The sequence below is a fragment of the Chelon labrosus genome (assembly GCF_963514085.1).
Source record: "Chelon labrosus genome assembly, chromosome: 16".
NCBI classification, from domain to species: Eukaryota; Metazoa; Chordata; class Actinopteri; order Mugiliformes; family Mugilidae; genus Chelon; species Chelon labrosus.
The window spans coordinates 20,176,568-20,194,795 of NC_140349.1; the positions used below are offsets into that span (position 1 = coordinate 20,176,568).

Consider the following 18,228-nt stretch of genomic DNA (forward strand, 5'->3'; position numbering starts at 1 on the left):
ATGGTTGCAGCCTCACAACAAGGGGGCCATTCGCGATAGCACCTAGTTATCTTTAGCTGCTGAACTAGCCAGCTAGATTAGCCACTTTGGAAAAAAAATCTGGACTAAGTTAAGTTTTTATGCCTTGGTTTTTCATTCCTTGCAGTTTTTCAATTTGCAGATATGCTGAAATGGCTTAACATTCAGGGAAATATTATGATTTGATATTTTTTTGGGCCAATGGCGCAATGAGAAATTTCACATCTATCTCAAGTTGTTGCATCAGGTATGGAGATTTAAATATAGAAACGTTTAGCCTATCTCAGCATAAATAAGGGAAACAGGGAAAAGAGCTGACCTGACTTTGTCCAAAGGGTTAAGCGATGCTTACTCAGGCATAAAACTGATTAATGAATGTGTTATATGTTACGCAAACAGAAAAAGAAGAACAGCTTTTTGTGTTTTTTACACTCTTCAGGCATAGTCAGGCGCAGTGACTGTGTAGCTTTTCAGTATGGCCAAACGGTTTTTGGTCAAGAAATGAAAGACAAACACTGATTCGTGTATTTCGGTTTGTCTTACAGGTTAAACAAACAGGAAACAGTTTGTCAGCTGGTTGTATTGAGCTTTACAGACGTCGGTGAGTCCGTTTTTAAACTTAACCAGCAGGTTGTTAGGGTGTAACAACCTGTCTTCTTGTGCCGCTCAGGTGAAATAGCAGTGTTTGTCAAACTACACCTCTAAGTTGCCTCTGTTTAGAGTGCTGCCTGAAATTTTTGATGGAGGTTGGATGTCGCTAAGTTGATAAAAAGTCTGCACAGTGAACCGAGAAATTGCTGATCCCAGTGAAAACCGGTTATTAAAAAATGAGCCCAGGAATAGACTAAATCTGTATACTTTGCGACATTTGTTTTAAGTTATGGCACTAGTAAAGTCACCACATTGTTGTTTTAACTGTACATACCCAGTGTTTTTTTCCACTGCATTGTTTGTTATTTATCTGCATGATGATGAGTAGTTTAATAGAGTAGCCTTCGTGTTAATAAAGGGGACTGGGGAGTGGAGCATAAAGGGTGTTTAAAGCATCAGTATTGATCATCTTTAAGGATCATTATGCCTCTATTACGTGCTTGAGTTCACCATAATGCCGTCCACGCTGCGGGAAAATGAGGTCTAGTAGCTTGTGTAATAGTCCAATAAGCCCAGTCCCTCGATTGTCTTGATTTTATTTTCTGTCTGTTTGTGTGTGAGTGTGTGTGTAGTGTGTATTTCTTCTCATATGTGGCCAAGACACTAGATGTCTTGTCAAAAATCTATACAAGTCTACCTCAGGTGTGTTTTGGTTTTGATACGGACAGCTTGGGAACAGCGTGTTCAGAAACCAGTTTGTAATTATTGTATATGTTTTTTTATCAAGCTGTCGCCTCAATTATTTATTGTCTTTTTTTCGCCACCTCAATAAACATGTAACTTTATGCTTGTTGTTGCTTCCAGTGTGATAGCCTATGTAAATGCCATGTCCGTGTGCACACCCACCACTGTCTTACAGGGAATGATGCTCCAGTAAGTATCTAGTAAGGTCAAACTGATTGCTGTCAAAGATACATCATACACTGCCTGGCCAAAAAAAAAAATAAATAGTCGCCACCTGGATTTAACTAAGCAAACAGGTACGAGCCTCCTATTGGATAATTACTGCATGGGCGATTATCTTTCAGTTGGCAACAAGTTATTTAACCACAGCTGATGCAATGAGTAGCTTCTCCTTTCTTAAACAACCATGTTGAAAGACAGATCCTGTGGTTGTGAAAAAGACGTTAGTCTGTTTGAGAAGGGTCAAATCATTGGCATGCATCAAGCAGAGAAAACATCTAAGAAAAATACAGAAACTTCTAAAATTGGGTTAAGAACTGTCCAATTATTAAAAACTGGAAGAATAGTGGGGAACCATCGTTTTGAGGAAGAAACGTGGTCGAACAAAAATCCTGATTGATCGTGACTGGTGATCATTAAACGTTTGGTGAAATCAAATCTAAGAAAAACAACAGTAGAACTCAGGGCTATGTTTAATAGTGAAAGTAAGAGCATTTCAACACGTACAATGTGAAGGGAACTCAAGGGATTGGGACTGAACAGCTGTGTAGCCTTAAGAAAACCACTAATCAATGAGGCTAACTGGAAAAAAAGGCTTCAATTTGCTAGGGAGCATAAAGATTGGACTCTGGAGCAATGGAAGAAGGTCATGTGGTCTGATGAGTCCAGATTTACCCTGTTCCAGAGTGATGGGGGCATCAGGGTAAGAAAAGAGGCAGATGAAGTGATGCACCCATCATGCCTAGTGTCTACTGTACAAGCCTGTGGGGGCAGTGCTATGATCTGGGGTTGCTGCAGTTGCTCAGGTCTAGGTTCAGCAACATTATGTGTCCAAATAATGAGGTCAGCTGACTACCTGAATATACTGAATGACCAGGTTATTCTAGCAATGGATTTTGACAAGATGACAATGCAACACTGGATGGAAATAAATCTTGTGACATTGCAGAAGCTTATCGAAACAATGCCACAGCAAATGTGTGCTGTAATCAAAGCTAAAGGCGGTCCAACGGAATATTAGAGTGTGTGACCTTTTCTTTTGGTGTCAGGCAGTGTATGTTCTTGCTGTCTGTCACTGGCTTACTGCCAAAGAACATATTATATATCTTTGACAATCTCGCAGAAATTGTAATAATAAGGTTCACTTTTAGTGTATTAAGTGAACAAATTATGCCAGGTTAGATTTGTATATATCAACACACTTCTGTATCATTATTTCAACAACAATATGAGGTAGTATATTTCACTTTCACGTCTTTGGACTGCATACATTTGTGCAAGGGTGCGTGTTTTTGTGTCCAACCCCACTAAGTGTCAGTTGCTGTTACAGGAGTGGAAGGTGTTTCACTGGTTGAGTGAAGCTAGCTACACTTACCCCAGGGCAAGGCCGGAAGTTTTGCAGTTTTCCTTCAAAATATCCCCGTGAGATTTGCCGTCTTTGGAGAAAAGTAGTCGTTAATGACATTATTAAAGCCATGTGACTTTAAATGTTAGCCCTGCGATAGACTGGCGACCTGTCCAGGGTGTACCCAGTATAAACAGTCAATGGGTGTACCCCGCCTCTCGCCCGATGACAGCTGGGATAGGCTCCAGCCGCGCCCCCCAACACCCTTCACAGGACAAGCGGTTACAGAAGATGAATGAATGAATGAATGTAACATTGCATTAGGTTTAGTATAATGACAACTTTTGTTTATTTTGTAGCCATATTAACAATAATAATAACAATAATAGTAATATCCGTGGTATACTAAAGGAATTAATTCTTAAAAGAATTATGCTTTTTTTATACTGACAACACTAAAATGAAATTATAAATATATTAATGAATGAATGGACATGGCTAGGTGCTCGGTGTGTTGTGAAAACATTTCCTTGAATTTACTGAACAGCGGTATGACTTTATTTTGAAACGTGTAACCGGAAGTTGTCTCACTCTGTCCACCGCTGCGCTCCACGGCAGCCAGCTGCACGCTCTCACGTCCAGTGTTTGACAAAACCTCCTCGGGTTGACTATGCGAGCAGAACGTGTGCGGCGGTAATGGCTGCCAGGGAGAGTAAGGAAGACAACAAATGAACCCCCGAGAAGCGATTCAAAGGTGAGACTGATAAGGTGACAACTCGCGGTGTAACAACTGCAGCCTCTTCTACATTTCGACTATTGTCTTGTCTGCCGTGGCTAGTTACCTACTTGGCTCGCAGGTGTGTGTGTTTTGGGGCTGGATTTCTAGATGGCACACACATACACACACACGGGACAATAAACTGTCAATACATTGTGCATATCTCACATGCCTCCTCTGGGCCCCACCGTTTGTGCAATTTTAGATTTATGAACTTGTTTAAGGTTTAAATTACATAAGCTAAATGTCGACATACATGTCGGTTGTGCTGGCAAGAGCTGGACTCTTTGTTAGCTGGTGTTAACGTGATTAGCTAACGTTAGCTAACCAACAACATCGTTAGCTGGCGGTGGCCAGGCCACATACTGTTAGCCTCTTAGCCAATCAGCTAAGTGGAAGCCTAATTAGCCTGTTAGCATGCTGGCTCTCATTCTGTCTCTCTGGGTGACAGCATTTGCGCTCCCGGGTTAAGGAAGATATTTATCACCTCCAAAAATGACAGTGTCACGTCGCTTTACATTAGAATGAAGTTTTCTTATTAGTCCATTCAACATTCTTGTATTTTTGTTTTGACACCGGCAGTGTCCAAACATTTCCAGTGTGACAGGCAGCTGCACAGTCTTCAAAACTCTTGTCTTATTCCAAACAGTATCTTCACTTATGTCACTCAAATATGTATGCTTTAACGTTAAAGGTTATAAACATGTCTTGATGGTGTGAGCGCATCTGTCTGTCCATTATGAACATTTTCTGCTGTATTTTGAGCTGTTAGTGCAAAGATAATTAGTAATGTTCATTAATGGTAAAGTTACAGACACCTGGCTTTAGCGTGTAGTTGTGGGACACTGTGGCTCAGGTGGGACAAGATTGTCCACTAATCGCAGGGTTGGTAGTTCAATCCCTGGTCAACCACATGCTGTCGTGCTCCTTGGGCAAGACAGTGATCCAGTGTTTCGTGCATGGCAGCTTCCACCATTGGTGCGTGAGAGCGTGTGTGATTGGGTGAATGAAGAACACCGTAAAGCTCTGTGAGTACTGCTAAGGTAAGTGCTATATTAGTGCAGACAATTCACCATTTAGTTTCTCTTAAAAGCATACTTTCACTCATTAAAGGAAAAACTCACTTCACAGTATTTGAGTATTTTCTCATTTGCTTCATTAATTACCAGAAAACATAAGAATCTTTGAATGTCCAATCATTTGAAAAGCAGCAGGTGTAGCCACAGTGCAGCTTTCTGCTCCGTTAGATGGATCAAGATTCTGGGACAGATGAGATGAATGGGATACTTGGATGATGCTGGTGTGCGTTTTCATTTCCCGTTTCCGGTGTGGACTGCAGTGAATTACGTATCGTTGGTGCTTGTTGGAGGACACTGTTGTTGGCGACTGATAAGGATTAACTTTTAGTCTTTAGTTGAAAGTGTATTTTAGTCAAATTTTAGTGCTTTGACTCTAGATTTAGTCAAGTCTAGTTTCTCTGTTACATTTTGGATTTTAAACATGTTTATATTTTATAAGCATTTTGATGCTACCATTGTCGTTGTGTGCAGTTACCAAGGTGTTACTCTTGTCTATGTTTGGGTTAATGGAAAAGGTGCCATAAATGAGTTAATGTTGTTATTGTTAATGTCCGGTAACCTTTCATTAGCAGTACCGCAGATGTGTTTTCCTTCTATTGAAGATTGGCACAACTCATTCAGAAGATTCAGTTATACACTAAGATCATTTTACCTTTCTGTGTTAACATGGACAACATTACTACAGTGTTATTACTTGAGTGAACATCTTAAGAAAGCTTTAGATTGAGCCCCATCATTAATCCTGGAATCTACCCACCCCTTTCGACAGCAGCGTGTCTGTTGCTATACACCAAGCCGACATTCAAAGGTCCCGCACTGTTGCCACTAGTAGGGCTACTGTCAGCAGCTTGATAGGGCTACTGTCAGTGCATAAGAAGAGAAATGAGTGACGCAAAGAAACAAAACAATCAAGTTCATAAAGTGCACATAGAAGTCTTTTCTCGTTTTTCGTCTTATCTGGACATTTAAACGTCAATGTTTACATCCCCCTTTTAAGGAGAGGATGCCTCTGTTTGACCATACTTTTAGCTCTTCTTGGCTTCCTAACGTCCCAGCTAATAGTTGCTATTCTGGTTTCACCTTTTGAATGATGAATACAGACTACTCCTTCCTGCAAGTATGACGAATAATTTCCTTTCAAGCAGGCGCAGAAAATATGTGCCAGCTGCTTGTTGGCTGTAGTCTTTGCAGTGTGTTCAAGTGCAACTTTTTGGTCTAGTCACTGTGGACCATTGTTGCTGGTGATTCTGGAGATTAAGACATACAACTATGCTTGGTTGAGTTTTTTTTAAAAAGACATTAAACCTTTTATCCAAAAAGGTTCTAACTGACAGGTGGGTAGTCTCAGGTATTTAACCTCTAGTGGGGTCTTGAGTGTTGTTGAGGCCCCACACAAGAGCCATTGACCCACCCAGCCATCACGTGAGTTCTTGAGGTCACATGAGGTGAGATGTGATGGGTGTTAAGCGTCCACAAAACCCATGAGATATATATATATATACTTGGAGGCAGACACGTCACCTGTTAAAATGTTTGCGGTGAAAAATAGGTTTCGTTGAGGAAATTAAGGCCGGGCAGACATGTGAATATAGTATGCAGGGACATGCAGTCATAAACACCTTAACAAGCAAACATAATAACCCTGTAACAGAAACCAGTGCATGAAACATGGTGTCAGTTTTACATGGAGGGTGCAGGGTGTGCTGCAACGTGTAACTATAGACTGTAGAATGGACGCCATGAGAGCTCCTCAAAGGTGAAGCTAAAGCATATGGTGGCAGGCTGCTGCTGTAATTTTAGTTAGTTATTTGATGCTATAAAAAAACGGATGTGACATCATTGTGATTGACAGTTGCCATTGACAACGGCTCTGTGAAACGGTTTTGTTAAACCGTGAGATTAGGAAAAATAAAATGAAAATAAGAACATGTGTATAATCCGACATTACTTTGTAACTGGTGGAGGTAGAGCAGAGTGTAGTATTAACCAAATTCAATTCAGTTTTATTCAATTCAATTTTATTTATATAGCGTCAATAACAATACAAATCGTCTCAAGACGCTTTACAAAACCCGACCTGAAACCCCCAGAGCAAGCCTGAAGGCGACGGTGCAAATACCAGAGAGTCTAGAGAAAGTGTGACCTGTCATTGATAACGTGCTTCCACTCTTGGTCAGTACTGGACAGATTCTGATTCTTTACTCGCAAGATGGCGCTGCCTGTATCCCTGGGATGCTAGCATCAGTTTGGCCAATGTGAGGAAGTGGAGACATGTCGTCTATTTTTATTTCTTGTAACATGGACATGGCGTTAATCACATTACTCAATGGGAGCATTGTAAATGCTATTTTTATATGACCTCATCTGACAATATATTTGAATAATAAAAAGGAAAATAGGAAAGTATCCTGGAAACAATGGGTTTATGCTTCAGGGAACCAGGACACACATTGGGATGCCAGTCAAGTGGGAAATGTTGCGGAGAAAGATGTGTGGTTCTAGATTATGAGGAAAGACATGAGACTGTTTGGTAACAACTGATGTCTAAGTAACAGCAGTGTGACTTATTTGGTATCAGAAGAGATCATTGTTAATGTCAGGGATTAAGGATTTGTTTGCGTTGAAGGATAGCTTTCAATGGTTCATCAAGTCTCTTATTGCAGTGCTTATATAGCCACTTATATCTGGGCTGCAATAATTGCCACAGCAGCGAAGCAATACCTTCTTAACATGTCTATACGCTTGTACAATGCTGACAATACCCACAGTAATCTTAACGTTTGACTGAAGCTATTGTGAGGCTTTGAGGCGAGAAGTACTTGAATGAAGAGGAGATATTTGCCTTGGCAGCTGCGTACAGGTTTATTTCTGATGCATTTTATTTGTAAATTTATGATAACAATCAGTTGGAAGCGTCTGAAACCTAAAAAACTGTGTCAACATATAAATTAATAAATATCCAGTATGTAATAAACATTGTTTTAAATTATGAGTGAATCATTTCTGTCATTCTTTTTATCTCCATTTGAACCGTCACGACCTTGCTAATGGCATTTTTATGAGTTGCAAAGCACTGTTTTAATATGAGCTCTACAGATTAGTCACTGGTTCAGTAATGATGATTTAGATGTCACTGTGGTGTTGGTTTATAGTCACATGTGATTAGTTGGTGCTACAGCAGTCATAAAGCTGAGAGCAGTGGTCACATGTAAGAGCGTTTCTATTTTTATTTATTGATAACTGTGGAATCAATAAAGCTAGTGCATGTCCAAGCTAGTGCATGTCCACACATTTCCAAAGTGTTTTATAAGACAGAATCCTGCATATGTACAGCTTTACAAATCTACACAGTTTCTTCCATCTGGTCCCAAGTTTGTTCACACTGCAGACACAGTTCTTTTATTCACTTCTTCTACTTGGATCATTTTGTCACGTCATTGGTGTTTAAGATTCCAACGATGGGACGATGCTTTACATTTAGGTAAATTTGACTGGCAAACTAGTTGCTAGAGATTCAGGAAGTGTGTGTGAACCTGTAAATGCATCTTAAGCAGAATTCCAGTGTAAGGGTAGGGTTTTGTCCGTGAAATTGTTGCCATGGAGTCATGGCTTTATGCCCATTATGAAGAGGTACAATGATTTCAGTGACGTACTTAAAGCATGTAGAGTATCAACATTTTCAACCTCAGTGCCACCAGTGGTAGTACGAGATATTGCAAACAGCAGACATCTATTAGCTAGACAATTTCCCCCAAAACATCACAATTATTGTCACGTTCGTCTAAAGTAACGATGACTTTAACATATTTAAGAACACTTAGATACTGTGACATGTTTGTAAGATGTTGAGACAAACGTAATTTTTCCTGCGGGAGCAGCAACTTGTTTTCTTTGCCGTTTTGTGCCACGCTGACCAAAATCATCTCATGTTGCAGGAGCCTTATACCTGCTCTTTGCACTGGTTTTATTGGAAACGAGTTAACTGCTAGTCCTAAGTGGTTTGTTTTGAAGCTATTTTTCTGCCCCTTTTTGATACCATTTATTTTCTGTATTTGGTATTTATAAACCCAGAAAAAGGCACAAGAATGTGTTGGGAGGGCTGCCATGGGAGTAGTTTATACTGCAAAGATTTCTGTGTACAGTTGTTTGCGTGATTGTGTCTGAGTTAAGTGGTCAAAGTTATTCGGGGCCACATACCCAACATTGTTTTACTGCAGAAGCTCTTTTGTGTGTCAGTGATTGATTGTTAATAAGGTAAGCTTGGATTTCTTGTTATAGGCTGAACCAGAGCCTTACTGGCACTGCCCCAGTGAACATGTTTTTCCACATATCGGTATGGAAAACTGGTTTGAGAAAGGTGCGTGCAGGTTTACTGCAAGCAACAGGAAGTAAATAATTTACCTCTGATTTGGCTGATTTCCCAACACCGTCACAGTGAAAATGTTGCACCTGCTTTGTGTCAAAAGTCAATATTTACATCCCCCAAGCATCTCACAATAAAATAAGATAAAAAAACAAAACACTTTGTCACCTGAAAACTTTTGAGTAAAGATTATGTATTCCAGTGTCCCATTGACACTGGCGTGGCTTTAGACTTGCTGAATCTTGCAAAGTCAACCAGTGTAACAGGGTGATGTTAACACCAATGTTGTTTCTCCACAGTGAGGACTAGGATGGTAAGCAGCCAGCCGAAGTACGAGCTGATCCAGGAGGTGGGGCGTGGCAGTTACGGCGTGGTCTATGAGGCGGTAGTGAAGCGCACAGGGGCTCGGGTGGCAGTGAAGAAGATCCGCTGCCACTCTCCAGAGAATGTGGAGCTGGCCTTGCGGGAGTTCTGGGCTCTGAGCAGCATCCAAAGCCAGCACCCAAATGTTATCCACCTGGAAGAGTGTATTCTGCAGCGGGATCAGCTGGCCCAGAGGATGAACCACGGCTCCAGCTCTCCACTCTACCTTGAGGTGAGGAAGCAAGAATACTTGGAACAGGTTTGAGGACAAGTAGTAATCCTAACACTGTGGATTAACAGTGCAAGCATTGAAATATCAGGATGATTTCTGCTGCAATTATTACTGATGACGAGGTGGAGAAGAACTCGTTATGTTGCAGCTGCAGATGGTATTGATATTTGTCATATGTAAAAGGCTGCTCATTGGCCAAATACTGATCATGGGATAGACCTTTCTGTCTGTACATTTACTTTAAACACTGGTTGTGCTATTGTGGTAGACCATTTCACTTTTACAAAGTGTACTTTAATAGGTCCTTGTTTAAAGAATCATTGAAGAATAATATATGACAGGGATTGTATGTTTTTGGATAATATCTCATTTTCAGCATTCAGCATTTAGCCGTCATAACGGGAGAAACTGAAACACTGCAAAGCACTAGCGTTGCGTATATACTGAATACCATAATGGTTGACGTGATCAGTCTACTAATGGTGCAGGTCAATGCACAGTGGCTTGCTGTTACAGTCTCAGTAATCTGGGTTTGCGTAATTACATAAGATACTTATGTAGTTTATCAATTCATCCAGTGGCACAGCAACAGACTTAAAGTGTTAGTGTCCTAGATAACATTTGATACAGAGAAGATAGGAATAACCAGACTGTCAAGTTCCTCAGTAGCTAATTGCCAGCTGTTCATACTAGATAGGCACAGCATCCAAATAAAAAAGCCAAAACAAAAGCAGCAGCTGTTTAGACTGCAGATGTTTGGTGGGAGAACACTGAACACTAGTTTTTACTTAATGTCTGCCCCATTACTGGGCTGTAAGTGCTTATATACTGACAGAGAGCCTGATCCGAGACTTGATCTGATATGAACCTGACACGCCTGAAATAACAGCTGGAGTTCCTACTTCTTTTGTGGGAGTTGTTGTCTCAGTGGCCATTACGTTGAGTGTTGCAATGGTGCTATGCAGAACTTCATAGACTTATTACCTGCTACTTTGGTGGCCAGCTCTGTTTCAAAAAAGGAAATATGTTACCTCACTGTTGGACTAGAACACACACAAAAAAATAAATAATGCTACCCATGGGTAACAAGAAGCTGTGCAAATGGTTCAAATATTTTTAGAAAAGCTCTTGTTCAACATGTGTCGGCACCCCAGTTTGTAAAATCTACTTTTTTGGCCTAATACAGTGTTACGTCTTAAAAATCTCATTACTGACTCAGTAGTCATCTGTTTTCAGGATCATGCTTTTCCAATTTATCTTTGTGATCTTGAAAAAGGTCTCCAACTATCCAAGTGAGGAGTAAAACTTTGCATTGTGAGGCACAAACAGACTGGTTAGTCTGGTAGTTCTTCAAAGAATCAATGTTGACACAGAGCAAAGAACTGTTGTCGTTCACTCTGTGTCCCAGTCTAGAGATAAAATTGAAAGTGCTCGTTGCATTCATATTCATAAATGCACTGCAGACAAACAAACCAGCGTTGGCAATCGTTTGTGGCAACTGGAAGCTTTGGAACTTTTAACCAAACCTTTTACAAATTAGTAGTTGGCAATCAGGTTTGAGTTTATCATGGCATGCCACAGATGCTAAACAATAAAAGACAAGTGGAACAAACAGAGGGTGGGAAAGGCTGCATAAGGACAGCAACTATTAATCAGTAAAAGAGATAAACTAATAAAGAACATAATCTTTGTCTCAGCCCTTTATAACCATAAACCTCAACAACAGTTACAGTAACAACAACCTGATGTTGTATGACGATCTGCTCCGCATACATAACTAAATTTCTCAGTCATTGTTTCCAATACATCACTGCCAGAAGCAGAGCTTGTTAATATCATCTTGCCAGCAATTTAGTGGTGGGACTAAACCTTCCTGTCCACAAGTCATAAAGATGTTAGAGGAAGTAGAAAACTGCTTTCCAAAAGCACTTGCTGGTTGGCCACATTCTGCTGTGTCTTAAAATAGTGTGACACTATAATTTCAGGAATGATTTGGAACCTTGTTTAGATTTGCAGAGTATATCACGACATCCCGGGACTTAATCCAGATCATAAGAGAAAGATTTATTTTTTAAATCTGCTGCCATCCACAGTTTACAGATTATTGCTGTAGAAAATGATCATAAAAGTTAAACATAAAGGTCTGTGATTTTTCCAGTAGCATGAAGTGAGTCATCAGCAACAGTGAGTCTTTGTGCTTGTCATATAAACTGATGTTACATTTTTTTTTATTGTTTTATACGTATGTGCTGCTTTGTGGGCATTAGCAGAAAACTTGCAGGTTTCGGGTTCAGTCTGTGTCGACTGTGGCCCCACAGTCACATGAAAGTGCTGTCAGGTTGGGACAGGAGAGGGGTGGGTGAGGTGGGGGCTCCCCTTTCCAGTCAACCTGTCTGCAACCTGTCACATCGCAGTGCCTCCCCACAGTCTGACGGCAGACTCGCAGGCCTGATTATGGCCTCTGAGTGGCTTGTGGATTGCGGGCCATTGTCAGTTTTCTGCAGCGCCAGCATTGGACACTTTCCCAGTATCCCTTTATGCCATCGCTCTCTTTTTTTTTTTTTATTGTTCTGTAATGTTCCAGTACGTGCTTACAGAAGAGTAAATAATAATAGGATGGAATTATCTGACCACAACAACTGCTGGATAATTAACACCTGTTCTTTTTGGGTTGTGGATTCTTTGTTGAGTGGCATGTCAGACAATTGGCAGCCATTTGTTTACAATTCCTACTTTCCACTAGGAATTGTCTACTACACAAATGTAGGACATGTGATTCATTTAGACTTCCATATTCTTCTTGTTTTCAGTAGGACAGAATAAATCAAATGTCTTTGAAAATGACTTACCTCTTCATTTACCAACAACAGCTTAGATTGAACGATCTAATATTTAACAGTCAATATCAACTGATAACTTCTACTCAAATTAAGACTTGTTTTTCTGTTTTAAAGTATATTCTTCACTAGTTGTTTTCATGACTGCCATGAATGAATGACAGACATTTTTTTCTTCTTTAACTGACCTGTAGCTTTCCTGTGGCTAACACAAAACACCATGTATATAATTCCAGAAATGCATCCCATTTAATCATAATAAGTGATGACGAAACGTCACAGGGTTGAGGTCTGCAGTAAAAAGGGAGATAGAATAAACTCTCTTCTCGCAGCAGGGATAAAAGATGAGAGGCTTCTCACATGGCCTTGATTTAAAGAATAGATCCACATAGGAGGTGGGAGACCAACACATTCTGAATACAAAGTCAGTGCAGCGTTACTTGTTTAGGAATGACATTTTTTTCCCCCCTTGCACTAAAGAGTTGTTTCCCCACTGTATAAATAATTATGAAAGCCATACCACAGCAGAGTGTCAAAATCATGGACACTCGTTGCAGCTGTGTGTTTGATTTCCTGTAAATGCAGGAGTCAGAGAGCATGTTTTTGTGACCAGATTTTGGCTGTGTAAGGTATTCAGCAGGATAACTTCAGCTTTTATGTTTACCAGAGATGTGTAATTACTGCCTGTCTGCTGGGGCCAAGGTAGACGAGGGCTATTGGACCATTCCATTTGTCTGTCATGCTGCACCTATTAAGGCCACAGGTTCAGAGACAATTCTAGAGGCTATTGGGGGCCAAGGCAAAAGATTTTTGGTTAACCAGACTAATGTTAGTTGATTTTAGTTAACTAGACTTGGTTCGGTTACTGCTTTCTTTTCTCCTCTTTATTTTTTTCAGGGATAACCTCACTTCATTTTGAATTGGGTGCTGTTGTCATATTTAACTACTTTTCAGTTAGAAGAGAGTCTTGCACACGGCATTTAACGGGATTAAGTGTGCAGGATTGTGTCAGGTGGGGGCCCCTTGGAAAGGTCTCCTGCTGTGGCATTGCCACTGCTATAGTTTAAAGTGTTCGGGGGCAATTGTCTGACCCCCCCTACTGACCTGGTGCCCCCAACATTTGCCTTCCTTGCCCATTATAAGTTGTACTTCTGCATAGCTTGGTATGCTGATACTAGCTAATCAAAAATCCCTGCCAAAACCCTATGTAAAGATCTGATGGTTTCATTATTTATTTACTGGTGGGTGCGGCTGGGGATCTAGACCCAGACCAGATTTGTTAATTGTTTAGTGCAGGATGTCCATAACTTTTAGATGTTCATAGAGTTGATGTTTTTTTTTTCTGTGTTTGTACTGCAGCTGGTGGAGACGTCGCTAAAGGGTGAGATCACCTTTGACCCATGCTGTGCCTACTACTTGTGGTTTGTCATGGACTTCTGTGATGGGGGCGACATGAACGCCTACCTGCTGTCTCGCAAGCCCAGTCGCAAGACCAACACCAGTTTCATGCTGCAGCTGGGCAGCGCACTGGCTTTCCTGCACCGCAACCAGATCATACACCGTGACCTCAAACCAGACAACATCCTCATCTCCCAGGCCTGCACGCCCGCTGGCTCATCCGAGCCCACCCTAAAAGTGGCCGACTTTGGCCTGAGCAAGGTCTGCTCCACCTCTGGGCTCAACCCCGAGGAGCCTGCTAGCGTCAACAAGTGCTTTCTATCCACGGCTTGCGGAACAGACTTCTACATGGCCCCAGAAGTCTGGGAGGGCCACTACACAGCAAAAGCAGATATCTTTGCCCTGGGGGTAATTATCTGGGCAATGGTGGAGCGCATTACATTTGTGGACGTGGAGACTCAGAAAGAGCTGCTGGGGAGCTATGTGCAGCAGGGATCAGAGATTGTACCCTTAGGAGAAGCCCTGTTAGAGAACCCAAAGATGGAGCTGCTGATCCCCGCCAGGAAAAAGAGTATGAACAGCCACATGAAGCAGCTGATCAGGGATATGCTGTCGGCCAACCCTCAGGAACGGCCTGACGCTTTTGAGTTGGAGCTCAGACTGGTTCGTATTGCGTGCAGAGAGCTGGACTGGGACACGTGATGGATGAACAAACGGCACTACAAACTCAGCCCCATCAAGCACATGTACACATCTCATCAGCTGTTAACCCAGATGGTCACATGACTGTGGATTATTGTTGTAACTATGGAACAATAACTAGAATAGTCATTAGTTGTATCATGGCTTAAACTTCATCCACTGTCCAAGTACGTATGGTCGTCTTCTAGCTGTGTCTTTAAATTGAAGGGGGCAGTGTGACACCCACCGCTGCTGCTGCACCAAACTGCAGCTTAGTCTCAGGCTAATCACATCACCGCTTCCACTTCCTCCTTACACAATCAGTCAAGTGTGATGGAAGAGCAAAATGAGTCTTGCATTCAATAAGAATGTAAAGAAGATGTGACAGTAAACATTTTGTCTCCAAATACCATTTTGGACATGGTGCTAATTGTTACTAAATGCAATATGAGACATCATCCTGTGATTTTACAGTGTACATTTATCCAAAGGGCCAATATAAAGACACAGTCACCTCAATGTGTGTGTATTGAATGTGTCAAGCCATATGTGGCTTTGACAGAACCTGATGTAAAAGAAACATTTCAGCCTGGTCATTACCACCAGCATTGATAGTTACAGTATTTACGTCAAGATTTGAGTCTGTTTTGCATCAAATGGAGATATGCCCTGAATGCTCAGGTAAAAACAAACAAACAGCATGATGGTATTTGTAGACAAAGGTCAACTGTCAAGGTCAATTTTGCTCAGAAGTTATGAAGGGAAAATTAATAGCAAACTTGGGTGCTTGACATGTTAGTTTTCTTCTGGTTGCTTCTTCATTGGTTGTGTGGGTGGAGGACATTTTTTATCAGCAAGTGTCCAGGCAGCAGGTGCTTGTGGTTTTCCGCTTTCTGCCCATTGCATACTTCAAGATAAGTTGACTGGTCTCAGACACACCCCTGACCAGTTAATGAGAATGTATCAAGAGCGGTCACTTTTATTTATATAGAGCCTTAATCACAAAAACATTTCTTTGTAATAAAGAAGCGCTTCTCGCAGTCAAAGACGCAGTGAGCCTAAAGGATCATTCAGATTTATTACAAGTTGGTTCTTATTTTCATAGCTCTCACTGGTAATTATAACCCTGTGCTGACCAAATTACTTTTCAGCATTGTAATATGTAACACTGATACTGTATACACACCGATCAGTCATAACATTATGACCACTGACAGGTGAAGTAAATAACATTGACCATCTTGTGACGATTCAGTGTTCTGCTGGGAAACGTTTGGACCTGGCATTCATGTGGATGTTACTTAGACATGTACCAGCCATCTAGACCAGACCAGACACATGGGAGACCTACACAATATTAGCAAGGTGGTCATAATGTTATGCCTGATTGGTGTACATTATACACACACAGCATCTGGAGACTTTCAGACTTGCGGCCAATGATATGCACATTCAGACTGGTTCTGTTTTAAGTGATAAGACAGGGTGCTTAATCAAACCTGAGACCAACCTATTAAATTGCCAGTAGTTTGCAGTTGCTACAAATATAACACATATGGAGTTAACCATAAAGGGCACATATGCCACCTAAATTTAAGTATTGTAAACGTGCATATGATAAAATACTCAGTGTCTGGTGATAACGCAAAAAAAGACGGAGACATTGTTAACAGGTCTCATATTAAAAGTCAAAAACTGTTTACAATTCATGTAGAAGAGACAGAAAGCTGCAGGTACTGCAGGTATAGCAACTAGAATCACCGTACAGTATCGGTTACAGAGCTGTAACCATTTCTCAGTTAATCTGGCAACCTGGATCAAAGATCAAAATGTCTGCTGTGGGACAGGTTATTTTGGTAAGCACAGTGTTATCATAGTCAATAGAAATAATGTGCAAAACTATGAAAATGCAACCCAAATGGTAATAAATCCAAAAGATGATCCTTCAGTGCAAATTAAAAAAAAAAAAATCTGAATAAGTGAGTGCACTACAGTAAAGCAGTCTGAGACCTTGTGGAGTGACTCCCCCTCATGTGGCAAACAAATCTACTCTTGAGACAAATCCCCGTGTTGCTGAAAAACCTATTTAATAACGTGAAGTTGTCACCGGCTGCATTATCAGAGCGGTGACATGAATATTCACACGTGCGTCCGTTCAGACCTGAATGTGTAAAAGGGGCGAGAAATTCAATGAAAGCACTTTTATTTAGTTGTTTATATTTATTCCTCATAACTACCTACTGCATTATGTGGTGGGGCTCTGTGAGGCTGGATTGGGTGTGATAACCGCGTTGATATTTGTTTACCATGCTGAGCACAATGTCAGCCAGCGGTCTTACTTATGCATGCAGTACCTCTCACCTTCAGGGAAGAAGCGAGAGAAGACATCAGCACACGCCATCCTCCGTGAGCCAGAGGATCTCTGCTTTTCCTGTTTTCTTTGACACGTAATACTGTTGTGTTTAACTTGATCTCTTCTCACTGTCACTTGTTTCCTTTGGCTCTGAATCTTACAGTAATCCCTTTCTTCATGCTTCCGACAGGCTAATTCTAAGCCTATTAAGTTGTTGCAGCACTTGGCAGAGGATCATGCTCGGGACCCCTTTTGCCTTTCAGGTCATACATAATGTGTGCACTTTCACATTTTCTGTAGAAGAATCCAGTAAAACCAAACTATCTTGGCTGCTTTGCTGCTCTCAGACTGACGTGAAATGAAATTTCCCTCAACTTTGTACCAACATTTATCTGCTAAATGGCCTTTAATTCCCTCCTTTAGCTGTAGTAACTTGATTTCCTGTCATGGTGTGATTGAGATTTGCCTTCACTTTCTTTTTTGACACTAAAGTGGCCTCACTAATATTGCACTCAAGCACAGAATTGGCAGACGTTGTGATTGAGATGCACAGCTTTTCATGAACCCACAGCGCTGTGCTTTGGTATGAATAGCAATACCACAAAATCAGTATTAACAACGCCCGTCTTTACTGCAGGGCATGTTGCGCTGCTTTGGACATTGTTGCTTCACTTCAAGAATGTTGTGGCTTTCTGAACATGAGCAGCAAAGTTTGGACTCGAAGTAGGTCACCAATATCCTCCCAGCTCTATGCAGAGCAGAGGATGATCGGTAGAGTAACTTCCGGCCAGATTTCTTCCTTCTACCCTTCTAGACAGGAGCGGATGAGAAGGAGGAAGGCACTTGGCTTCCTGTGAGGTTTCAGACGTTTGCCAAACAAATGCTAGATTTCACCCTCTGATTTGTTGTATTCCAATCCTTTGCACATGTGTAAATACTGTATAGAATCAACAGGGGACAAACAAGGTTGATGTACATTTGACTCGATGTGCTCTGTTTTCAAGAGCCTGATTGTTTCACATGTAAATTGCTGTGATGGCTTCAATTTCTTTTCTTCGGCATCAGTTTCCCTCAATCATTGAAGAAATGTGATATACTTACAAGGTTAAAACAGTTGGTGTGCTAGTAATAATTGTGTGTTTGTCATTGGCCTATTGTTTGTGATTTTTTTGTGAAAGCAAATGCTGGTATACAACATGGGTCAACTCACTCTATCTTTCTGTCTGG

The 18,228-nt window shown here is 41.1% G+C and overlaps 1 protein-coding gene across 2 annotated transcripts; it reads left to right on the plus strand.

Moving 5' to 3' along the window:
* Window positions 1–3,587: 3,587 nt before the first annotated feature.
* pdik1l (PDLIM1 interacting kinase 1 like) lies at window positions 3,588–18,155 on the plus strand. Of its 2 annotated transcripts, XM_084563275.1 has the most exons (3): window positions 3,588–3,671; window positions 9,437–9,732; window positions 13,929–18,155. In XM_084563275.1, exons 2-3 carry the CDS (start codon window positions 9,448–9,450, stop codon window positions 14,667–14,669), a joined length of 1,026 nt encoding a protein of 341 aa, XP_084419401.1. In that variant the 5' UTR covers window positions 3,588–3,671; window positions 9,437–9,447; the 3' UTR covers window positions 14,670–18,155. The 2 variants fall into 2 exon arrangements, with proteins under 2 accessions (XP_084419401.1, XP_084419402.1); XM_084563276.1 differs by lacking the exon at window positions 3,588–3,671 and having other exon boundaries at window positions 9,348–9,732.
* Window positions 18,156–18,228: the final 73 nt, after the last annotated feature.

What these genes read in the sequence shown, in the direction of transcription:
- pdik1l (XM_084563275.1), top strand. Translation starts at nt 9,448, where the DNA reads ATGGTAAGCAGCCAGCCGAAGTACGAGCTGATCCAGGAGGTGGGGCGT. An exon ending in GCTCTCCACTCTACCTTGAG is followed by an intron (nt 9,733 to 13,928) that starts GTGAGGAAGCAA and finishes TTTGTACTGCAG; the next exon opens with CTGGTGGAGACGTCGCTAAA.